Source organism: Anguilla rostrata, chromosome 10 (assembly GCF_018555375.3).
Source record: "Anguilla rostrata isolate EN2019 chromosome 10, ASM1855537v3, whole genome shotgun sequence".
Classification (NCBI taxonomy): Eukaryota; Metazoa; Chordata; class Actinopteri; order Anguilliformes; family Anguillidae; genus Anguilla; species Anguilla rostrata.
This window is the reverse complement of record NC_057942.1, coordinates 28,232,100-28,244,379: the sequence shown is the minus strand read 5'-3', so window position 1 is coordinate 28,244,379 and position 12,280 is coordinate 28,232,100. Positions and strand designations below refer to the sequence as shown.

The 12,280-nt window shown below is 39.3% G+C and overlaps 1 protein-coding gene across 2 annotated transcripts in view; it reads right to left on the bottom strand.

Moving 5' to 3' along the window:
• Positions 1 to 1,278: 1,278 nt before the first annotated feature.
• Positions 1,279 to 12,280, bottom strand: part of slc2a8 (solute carrier family 2 member 8) — a 35,406-nt gene continuing 24,404 nt past the window's right edge. For both annotated transcript variants that reach the window (XM_064296339.1, XM_064296340.1), the window contains exons 7-10: positions 6,442 to 6,550; positions 3,966 to 4,139; positions 3,395 to 3,540; positions 1,279 to 2,163 (exon numbers count right to left, since the gene is read on the bottom strand). In XM_064296339.1, the coding sequence (XP_064152409.1) occupies positions 2,023 to 2,163; positions 3,395 to 3,540; positions 3,966 to 4,139; positions 6,442 to 6,550 (570 nt within the window). In that variant the 3' untranslated portion in view covers positions 1,279 to 2,022. The remainder of the gene's footprint in view (positions 2,164 to 3,394; positions 3,541 to 3,965; positions 4,140 to 6,441; positions 6,551 to 12,280) is intronic.

The following is a 12,280-nucleotide window of genomic DNA, read 5'->3' as shown; positions in this document are numbered from 1 at the left end:
CCTGTCAGATACAAAACAATTGCACTTAATTTTCCATATTCAGCGTTTCCCCTATAATTGTACAGACCTGGTGGGCTGCCAGGTTACAAATTGTTTTTTAAAATGCCGAGAATAACATCAAATATCTATTCATTTGGAAATCAATTGGTTTGGGAGCCTCTGCGGGGCACGGTTCCAAAATATGAGTCAATATGAGTCTGTGTTTTTGCCCGGGAAACTTGACACGATAGGAGTGTCATTCATAGGTGGCACTGCAGTGTTCTATCAATGACCTGTATAAGAACTTATTATAAAGTTTATTCTGTTCTATGCTGCTGTCAATCCCACTGAACTGTGGTCAGACCCTTGACTTTACTTATCCCTAATGAGCGAAGTGAAAGTAAGTTTCTGATATTTAATGTTTTCTCATGGAACCGCAATCTCACTGTTTGCCTCTTGTTTGCGCTGTCAACCTAACGTTACCGCATTGTGTTGATTCCGATTCCCGTCTAGCCCTTCTGATTTGTTTGCTGATCAGATGTCAGATATAACCACTGACACGTTCCCTTTGACTCTGATTCTTGCCTTAGCCCTTCTAGTTTGTTTGCCCGTGATTTTTGTGTTTCTGACCATTAGCTCTCGTATTCGATTCCGATTCTCGCTCTCGCCTAGGAAATTACCCCACGGGGTTTAATAAACTATATCTAAAAAATTAATAGTTAGCAAAAACTGTCTGTTTACATGAGGTCAGAAGGTACAAACGTTAATGTTAACTGAGAGTGTGGTCATTGTGGTTATTACTGGAGGAAAACCTGAATAATGTCAAACTCTGTGCTGTATATGTATGGGGCATACTCCACCAAGCCATAACTTGTAGGATGGCATATCTGCCCCATATAACCAGCAACTGTCCCTAAAAAACTTTAAATACTGCTCCAATCTGGTGGATTTTCTGTGAACTGGGACCAAATCATTTTTGAGAACTGTTTATGTTTAATGTACTTAGGTTTAATAGTGGTGTTAAAAACAGATTTTACTAACAGTTATAAGCTGTGCAATACCATGACATTTCATGGTACCATGGAATATAACAGCCACAAACATCCCTGTATACACAGTCATCGTAGTGTTTTAAACAATGTAAAGACATGTCTGAAATAGCCCTATAATTATTTTGATTGGGAGAGATGGTCACTTTAGCATCATCTTATGCTTTTTGCACTTTTGGAAAATGCCTTACTGTGAGCAGTCCTCTTTATCATTGTTAAGGATCTTCTCCAAAAACACTTTTCAAGACACCACTGTTACAATACTTTATTTGGTCCAGACATCACATTATATTCATACCCTTCATAATTGAGACAAAAGTGCATCTTACAATTGCATCAAAAATTCAAGCAGTTTGGGTTTCCCATGATGGCAAGCTAGTGAATGACCAAAAAGTCGATGCAAAATTGAACATACAGGCATACTTATTTCCCGGTAAGAGGCAAGGATAATGAAGTAGGAATATGCAATGTCAACTTAACCTACAGGATCCTCGGAAGTAAGTATCAGTCACTGTTCTATTTGCTGTTACCTTGTGATTAGTCAAGTCCTTCTCTGGATTCTATTCAAAAGGTGGTAACTGTAGAGTATTCAGTGGTGGGAAGTATATTCCGTATTCTAGTTATGGTTATCATAATACGATGTTCTGTATTTGTGTTAACACTGGACTATTAGTGTGCTTGGAAATGTAATCGGCTACTCAAATTGGTCATGGATAACTCCGTGGTTACAAATGTAAAAACTGTACAATTCTATTACAAAACATAATCATAAAACAAAACTAGAACAATGTTTTGTTTTGCAATTGTTGCTTAAAAAAATATTTTACACAGGTTACAAATGTATCACTTCTCATATGACTAAAATATTACAAGTGCCAGTTTTACAGATCATTTGAATTTAAAAATTCAAAATGAAAAAAAAAATGCAGATAAAGGTTTAAAATGGTATTGGTTATTACAATTATTTATAAAAGACAACAACATGGGCTGACACCTAGTCAGTTCCTTTGAAATGGGCTTGGATCTCCTCCAGAGTTTTGCCCTTGGTTTCTGGGACACAGAAGATGGTGAAGAGAACATTCAGTGCACAGAGACCTGAAAACAACCAGAAGATCCCAGCACTCCCCAGCAAGTCCTGAAAGACAAAAAGTTCCATCATTATTATGCTGAATCAGTGCCCTAAACAGTACTGTATAACCCTGCTTGTCCTACCTCCATAGAAGTATTGAAATATCAGATTATCTAACATGACTGTGTTTTACTTACCACAGAAAATTTCAATGTATACACAGTGACAACCATCTTTGCTTCTAAAAATTAAGAAAGAAATTACTTTCAAATACCATAGCTATTCTGTAAAATTCGTTAGCCACATTTCCCCCAAGTAATCGGGGGAGTATTTTTCCATAAAAGTATAAAAGAAAAAAATCAAGCCAGTCACTGCTACGCTAGAAAAAAAAATGCATGCGATAGTAGGTATAATTAACAGCTGACACAAGCACTGGCAGCAGCACGCTGTGTCCTGGATGTCCTAGGCACACCCAATTTTTGATTGGTACACAAAAAAATCTGAGGTTCCCCCCTGGCCCACAATTGCACAGTTTTATGGGCAGACTAAACTCTGCTCTCCTGAAAAACCAGCCAAAGAAAGTTGAATGTAGAAACACGATGTTAAGATGATGTTATGAAATTGTATTGTTTTGAGTGGTCAGCCCTGAAGCCAGATGAATGAGGGTCTTAGAAGGTTGTTCTGAGAGTGGCAAAAAAAAAAAACAGCATGTTAAAGAGTTTTGGAGAGAAAGGGGAGAAGAGAGTCAGGATGGTGATTCTGGATGGCAGAGAAGTCAAGGGGGCATTTCTTCAGCAGGTGGGTGACACAAGCTTGTTTGAAGACTGCAGGGACACATCCAGTTGACAGGTATGACCTCAAAATCAGGCCTACTCCTTATTTATAAGCATACTGAATAATAAATATGTTTTAAGAATGTAGTTAGATGCTCACTGATATGAAATCAGTCATTTACTGACATGTCCTCTGCTGTGGAGTCAAAGATGTTTTCACTGTCCTCAGAAATATTCACTCAGATGAGTAATTTCTTCCAAGGCCTCCAAATTTTTGAGTCTTCTGTTTAGACTTAGGCATTGCAAAATAATTATTTGTTGTAAAACAAAGGCACAAAGCCTCAATAATGTTTCTTGCCTGTGTGTAAGCATGTGTACAGTAAAGCATCTCTCATAAAAAAAACACATTTTCTTGCCTCACCAAAATGAAATAAGCTGTATTCCAAAGCAATGCTGCCAAATGTTTTACAAGAAATGTAGAATGAGAGCTAGAGTAGTCAATGGCCTGTTCCCAAACCCCTCACCATAAGATCCTGGAAAGTCTTGGTGACGATGAAAGCAGCTGTCCAGTTCATCAAAACACAGATAGCACTGGCCAATCCCCGTACTTGTACGGGGAAGATCTCTGACATCACCAGCCATGGGGTGGGGCCCCAGCCCAAGGCAAAACCTGAGAAAATAGATTGGAATGGTGTGGTTGGGATTGCAAATTGAATGTGCCCTCGGAAATGCTATGTTGTTTTTTTTTTTTTTTTTTAAATAACTTTTTTATTTTATTTTAGAGCTTCATAGGAAATGATGGCCAAAGGACAAAATGTAGTATGTAAGTAGAATCAGAAGCTGACATTGGCAGAACATTTGTAAATGTACAAGGATTTAAAAAAAATATTAGGTAAAAAGTAAAACAAACCGAAATTTTTTTTTGTTCTATCTTGCTGGGGTGTGTTATGGCTTGTGACCATGTCATTAAAGTACAACAGATCCTCTTTAGAGTTGTTCGCAAAGCTGTTGCTGTGAGGTTATAACACTAAGTTCCTGAGGTAAGAGTACACATTATGCTCCTTTCAAGTGATCGGTGCTGGCACCCTTGCCCACCTGCTATAAAGAGACCCATGCTGGCAAGGGCGATCCATGCCAGCTCATGTTGGTCATGCAGCTCCAGGTCTTGGGCCAAAACCAGAAATTTTGGATCAGAGGAATTATTAGGTATTGGGCTGGTCAGTTTGAAGTAAACACCAAACACTCCTGTGCTGACTGACATGGCAATCCCTGTGTAGTAAAAGAAAGAGAACGGGGCATAAGTTTTTTGTTTTTTCCTGCATCAATAACATGCACTAACCAACTATATACTGAATGCAAACAAAAGAGTAGTGTATTGACAACGACACACATTGACTGACCATTCTGACCAATGACTTGGTGATGTCTGAAACCGACTCGTTTTTACTGTTTGATGTAGGATACTGCTAATAAAAACATGGCACTACTTGAATCAGAGCAGATTACGAGATTAAACATTTTAAGAAGTTAAAAATAAGTAGAATGATTGTATGCTACTTTGCTACTGCACAGTTGCTTTGTTCTTTATATATTATTTCTAAAGAACCAAAGCAAAGAAATATAGTAGAGTAGAACTTCTAGAAATACAAACCCTTCAGAAATGGAAGTCCTTCAGAACTCAGAAATGCTTGTACCTTTCAAGGTTAATTGAAAATTCGCTCATTTTAATTACTTGCATTAACCTGCATTATTTTTAACAGGCTCATAATTTGCAGCTACAAATACTTTCAAACGTTAAAAAGTGGGATCTCATTAGAACATAGCAGAGCATAATAATAACATGTCAATAGCTGACAACCAGACATGCAGTTTCAAGAAAGGAAAGAGTACTTCTTCATGAAATGTTGTAACTACCGTACGTAGGCTTTATAATGTGTTCTGAGTTAAATAGGTTAACTAATATTGTCTGGAATGTGAGTTCAAAACAAAGACAGATTCTATCCATATTATAAAATAGACACTATACGTGAACGCACAATGAAGAGGGGCCTTAGCAGCTTTATATGCAGCTCAACTTAAACTGCTTTCCTATTCATTAATAAAAGCATCTGCCAACATATAAAGCAACACGTTAAAATGAATTTTATTTATGCAATTATTGTCCCCAGTATGATTATTTAAGGTTTAATTAATACTTTATTCACAATATTTATAGATCTTTTTAGTGAATTAAATATTTGATTGGCCTGTCTAATTAAAAGTTGGTACACTTATAAAATATATTCTATCAGACAGTAGAAAACATAATTGCCATGAAAATGTGTTTCTTGAATACACACATTGCAGATTTTTTCAAGATCATTTTGGTGAATTGTAGATAAAATGGTGAAAGATCAAATGTGTCAGGAGCTGCAATCTCTCAAAGTATCAGCAGTGTGCTCACAACAAGGGCAGGTTTGATGGTGACTGGCATGTTACTAAGTTTACTGTCACACCACTTCTCCATCTCAGAATTACCTTGACTCTGAAAGTGAAATAGTAAAATCTGTGAGAAACCAGTTCCCTTATGTGGTTTTCATTTCTGGACAGTTATTCATAGACAGCATCTACCTTATGAAGATGTCCAGGAAACATCATGGCGAGAGGAGACACAATTCATTGGAATTACATTCACACTTCTATTCCCCACTGCACAGAGAAATGTAAAACATGATTTTGCCAAGGAGAGAACACTAAGGGTGGGTGCACATTATGCAATTTTCTCATGGGTTGGGTGTTGGGATGCTGTCTCACACTTAACAAGGTTCAGATAGTGACTACTGATCGGATGATAGCATAGACTATACGTGCTCCTGACCAGAAAAGATTGATGTTCCAGTAGGCAAAGCACAGCAGGCAAAAAACATTACACACTGAGCCGCCTCCTGATTGGTCCATGGGAATTGAAACACAGAATCGGCAGGCATGATCTCTCACACCTGACGAATTCAAGCCGACATTTTAACATGTCAAAAAACTATCAGGAGCCCGTAGACTAATTGGATCAGTTCAGAATGGTATCTCATACCTTGTGAGCTGCAATGTTTTTCTTATGATTTGGTCCCGATCTTAAAAAAACAATCAAGATCCCACAACTCGTATAATGTATGCCCGCCCTAACTAAATTTTCATGCAAACCTGCTTAGTACTATTTTTCTAATATTCTGCAGAGATGGTTTATCTCTTAATGCTCTTTTTCAGCAAATTAAACACTACTCGTTTGTTTCAATGTCATGTGTATCAGCTCCTGAATTATTCTGATTATTACTTATACTGTATCCACATTCATATAACATGGAAAATATATCTATCAATTGTGAGACACATGAGGAGAAACCTTTAAAGTTATTATACTGTGCAGGAGGAATTCCTATATTGCAAGAAATGATTTAATCAATCATGTGCAATGGCACCACCTTTTGGATAACTGGCACCAGGCTAGGCTCATTAACTATTAGCAAAGCCACACCTGTGATTCTTGACTGATAGATAAGCCTAAAGTCATCTTCAATGTTAACCCAGGGAAACACACCTGACAGGATCAGAAGAAACTTCCTCCCAGCCCGATCCATCACCATCGCTGCCACAGCTGTGAAGACCACCTGGACTACTGCAACAATCACTGTGGCAACATCGCTGCTCTGAAAAACAAAAATAATCACCATCAACTAAGTCTGTAATTAAAACCCACAAAGCTTGTTAAAGACCATGTAATTCATCACATGCACCCGCACATAGTCAAGCAGGTCATAGCAGAGCCAAGCCATCTCACATAACCCAACTGATACAACCCTGTTATATGGTGTTTGATAGGTCCCATTATGCCACTTAGTTCTGAGTTGTGTTACGCACCCATGGATGCTACTTTGGAAGTATAGTAGTTCACACCATTGTCCATGTCTTCACACCAGGACTCAACTCATTAGGTACTGAATAAAAAATAAGAAGCACCCAAGTAAAGTCTGTTAGTGCTGTGAGTCGCCAAATAAATGTATCTGTTCAATAGTTCTAAAACTAACACTGATGTTTTTCACTTCGTAAGTTGCTCTGGATAAGTGATTGCAATGCAATGCAGTCCTTTGTGATTTTTTGGTGTGTGGCCTATTTTTGGATGACTATTTGTTTGTTCTTGATCCACCCTAGAAATACCTTGAAGATTCTTTAAAAAGAAGTATGTTTGGGATTATTGCCATCCAAAGAGTTTGGCATTTGCTTGAGCAGATAAGATACTTCTGTACACTTCAGAATTCATTTTGCCGTTCCTATCAGTAGTTACATCATCAATGAAGACAAATGAGCTAGAACCTGTGGCAGCCATACATGGTCAAACCACAACACCCCCACCAACACACCCACATTTTGCTCTTGCTATCACTCTGATACAAGTCAATCTTGGTCTCATCTGTCCACAAGACTCTTTTCTAGAACGCAGAAGGCTCTTTTACATTCTTCTTAGCAAACTGTAACCTGGCCATACTGTTCGTGCATCAAACTAGTGGTTTTTAGCCTCTAGTGCCTTTTGTGTCTTCTATGGACAGTAGTCACTCGCTGACCCATCCATGCCTGCCTTCTAAAGAGTGCTACTGATCTGTTGGACAGCTGTTTGTTGGTTTTTCCCTCATCATGCTGAAAATTATTCATTTATCAACTGTAGAGGTCTTCCTTGGTCCACCAGGCCCTTCGCAATTACCTAGTTCACCAGGACTCTCTTTCTATGTTATAAACAGTAAAGTCTGGTGTATGTCTCTGACTATTTTTTCTTATTTGTCAGCCTGACTTGACTTTCATTGGTACAACTTTGGTCCTCATGTTGATAAACACCAGTAACAGACTCCAAAGGCAATCAAAAGCCTTAACTACCCAGGGTACTTCAATTGCAAGATTTATTTCTCATTGTCATCGCAGCAGGTGCATTGCTAATGCCAGTTCAGTTCGCGAGTTTGACTCAGTAAATAAATACTAGCAGTTTGTGTCATTTTCTTCACACCCCCACTGACAGACAATAGTCAGGAGATGCTTATACTCAAGTGTGAATGTTTGTCTCTCCCCTGGCCTGCTATTCAGCAATTGAATGATGGAGGAGGGAAGGAGAGATATTATTCTCTGATATAATATTAGAGGAGGGATATTCTTATTCTCAGTTCATCAAACATTATCATGTACTACAAAACATGTGCATGTCAAACCTCTAAAAATTCATTTAATGCCAGTATATTAATGCCAGGGCCAGTACCCTGCTACCACAAAATGCTACGTAAATTTTTTTTAAAAAAAGTTGTGTAAGTCGCTCTGGATATATCCCTGTAATGTAATGTAATGATATTGTAGGCCTATATGCTAAGACCTAGTACGAGAAAGTATAAGTAACTAACCTCATGTTTGATTTGTAGGCTACTGTAGCCTATTGTGCTACCATTGACAATAAATTCACTCAAACCAAGATATTTCTGGAAAGGGGTGTTGATGATAACCACAAATATTGTAGGCAAAGCGATAGAGGAGCGGGATGAATAATGTGTGCTCTTCGCTCCAATGAAATTACGATGGCCTACATTCCAGTTCCACCGTGCAGTTCCACAACATGGCGCAACATTCTGTCCATATGGTCAATGGATCTGTTGCAGAGCTCTGTGGTCAGCTTGTAAGGCCAGAATGTCTTGATGGCCTCTATGAGGTCCGCTTTTTTTTGGCTATACTGGGCACATACTCCTTCATCGCATGCCAAACCAGCTCAGTTGGGTTCATTTCAGGAGGCCTGACATAGAGATTGAAAATAGAAAATTTTGAATACAGTTGGTGTAGGCTTAATTCCAGGCTAAACATAGGTACTCACATTGCTGGAGTTTTGGCCCATTTGATCCCTTCCTTCTCAATGCAACGTCTGGTAGCAGTGTGTTTTGGATTAACTACTGAGACGGTTAACGCTAGCCTACAGTACACACACTACGGGCACTCAGTATCTTCATCTATGTGGCGAAGTTCTAGCAGACCCTGAAAGAAATGATGTGTAGGCCTCACGTAACATTATCTGATATACTGCATGGTCAGACTTTGCCTTTCATGATGTGTTCATAGAAGGCAAAGAACCTGGGGTCCCCAATCCCTGGGGCAATGGGTTTACATGACTTTGTCATGATCAGCAGGAAACTGAACTTCTCTCAAATGTGAACTTTGAGGGGATGCTTGACCACTGGCTTCACTGCGCTTGTGTTTCCAGATTTTTGTAATAGCGTCAAGGAAAATGTTGAAAGGCTACAGTTGATTGATCAGTGAATAGAATGTTGTCAAACAGGTTGTCAGAAGGTCTTGGTTCTAGGGTTGGGTCGGTTTCGGTTTTGCCGGTCCGGTCCGGTGTATGAGCTTTGATTTTATGCGAACCGACTGAACCGGCATTTGTCATTATGAGACGTAGCCTACTGGCAAATTAAAAAGTAGCCTACATCAGCAACCTGTGCCGACGGAACTAAATCAAACTTGTATTGCATTAGTAATAAACAATATGACAACGTGATTAACATAATATTATGTTTGTTTATAAACAGAGCCACTAGAGTCTGAGTGCAACAAAAAAAAAGACTGACAGGCCGTGCGCAATTTAGTGCCGAGGCTGGCAACAAGGAGATACAATTTCATTATACAAAGGCTTGGCTGAATATTCGATTCTGATTGGTCCAAGGGTGGGCATTATTTCTCAGTAAAGGGACACCTTGGCCTTTTAACAGTTCTAAAATCAATGTGCTACAAAATCCAGCATCCTAAAGCAGTTTAAACAGCAACTTTCGCATTTGAATTGTTGTTACATCCCCTCCCGTTTTCAATGTCCAATTTCACAATTGATGGCAACGTTGAATCACATTTCTAGTTACTGTTGCTAGCTTTACAAATCCGAATCGTCCCTTATTTGGACAGTAGAATATAGGCGTTACCCATTTAACTCATGGCTACGGACACTTTTTCATCCGTTTGTGAACGACTGCGTTTATAGTAACCGCTGTTTTGAATACAATTCAATAGTTAGCTAGCCGGGATAACAAGCATGCCGTGAGACCATTCTGACCTAAAACCAAGAATTTTAATATTGGCTAGGTGACAAGTGACGGCGAACCTATCATAAAGCTAGCTGGCATTCAAAACCCGTTTCAGAGGGTCTTAGAAACATGTTATGTCTACACTGCGCGACCACACCATTTAAAAAGCAAGACAGTGCTAGAGAGATTAATTTGATTGACTTATGGTTTCATGCAGTTTTATTAAATAATGTAATGACGGTCCAAATAGAACTACCAATCGGAGTTTTGCTTGACAATGGTAAAGCCGCTACACTCAGATTCATGGGCTCTCATTATGTTCCACTCGGGAGCGGCTGAGTCACGTGCGACGCCTAGTGGTAAAATTCGGTATTACCGGTCCGGTCCGGTATTTGGCTTAATATCAAACCGGTTTGAAAATTTTTACATCGGCCCAACCCTAGTTGGTTCTTTTTAAAGGTCAATGTCCCCAAAGCTTTTCTGACAGTCTGATAAATATGTTGTGTCTGGTCTTCAGGTAGGCATGTACATTTTTCACTGACAGCTCGTCATTCTCACAGCTTCAAAGACCTCCCTGGATAAGAAATAACTGTTCAATTTCTCGCCGTTTTGTTTTATTATTCTAAAAAAATTGACTCATTAAATAAATGCAGGTAGTTCATGTCATTTTCCTTTTTGCAGCACCTTTGGCTAGTCCTCATAGATGCGGTAACTCCTGTATCAGCTAGATATTTAGTGATGTCTTGGGTATGAGTAACCCCTTTCCCACATACTTCTGATGAATTTGCTTGTCTGCATATTGATCCTATCCATTTTCCTCTGCCAACAGGAGCCTTCTGGAATGAAAGCTTGATAGTGCTTTTAAGGATAGCCTAATACAGAACAGTAAGGATAATACGGAACAGAACAGTTAATAAGATGACTCCGCCTTTTGTAGGTTCTGTAGGTCAGGGAGAGACAGGGCCGAGGAGCTTGCAGCCGCATGGTTCCTGCCAGCCCCGGCAACAGCTCAGCCCCACAACACCTTGCCCGCGACAACAATAGCATCAACTACGCCGACACACAGCCCGTTCAGTGGACTGAAGTGACCGCATCCAGGTCATCCCTGAGCTGACACCAGAGCGACAGCGGAAGATCAGCCAGCTCTCAGGCAGACACTCAGATCGCTACTGCTGTAACCTTTTCCAGGCTGCAGTTGGCACAAAGAAATAGCACACTTGGTGTTGCAACACCAATTGGAGCGACACGCACAAGAAGTGGGAGCTGCCAAGGAACCTTCAAGCATACTTGTTAAACACCTTGGCAGAGAAGATTCCAGGCTTTGGTGACCGTGAGAGCAGGATGTTCATTAAGTGGACTGATGAACTTCTGAGGCAGCCCAGTCACTTTCTCTACATTTGAGGACATCTAAGGACACAGCAAACACTTTTGTTTTATGTAAATGACTGTAAGCTTAGGGTTGTAACTAGGCAGCTGTTTCGTAGGTGACTTAGGTGCATTAACTGTCTTAACTACTGCTTGTATTTTTTCCATAGATTGCGTTGTTGCCATTCTCGTTGTGTTAGTGTTAATCAGTTTAACCTTCAGGGTCCAAGTTGAACTATGCGGTTGTTCCCTGCACTTGGACCGGTACTTCTCTCTAGGGGTTTCATCATACTTGTTCCTGGTTATGGTTATACACTTTGTTGTACGTCGCTCTGGATAAGAGCGTCTGCCATATGCCTGTAATGTAATGTAATATAAATTCCCATGCTTTTTTTACTGCCCCTTTTAATTGTCTGTAGCGTACTGTTTTGCAATGGCAATGCCTCTAACCTGTAAAAAGAAATTAAAAAAACAAATTGTCCTTTCATCATTTTAATTTTATTTCCATTCCCAGACTTTTAACAAACCATTTATTGCCTTAATTAGATAAGGAATAAATAATATATAAAATGGTTGTTTTATCTCTATGAATAAATTAGAAAAGAACAAAGAAAGAAGAAAGCAAAGGTGTAGCGATATAGCCTAATCATTAGGGGTGTGACAGGATACTATCTGTTCAAATCCAAGAAATATTTGTATTTGTTGGCTATTTGCATTTGGATGAAAACCCAAAATAGGTAGGATTAAATGCACATACAATACAATGACGAGTTATGGTTCCAGTCGCAAGCATGATGCGAACCGCAGTCGTCTATTTGAAGGGCGACTGTGCTAACCACTACTCCAAAGTTTGGGAAGTGTGCAGTGGGTTTGTTTTTGATCATGCTTATATTATGGGAAGTACAACACTACGTATTGTACTACACTACATAGCTGATTGTCTGTATTTCTTCAAACAAGGATGTGTGTCTAATAGTC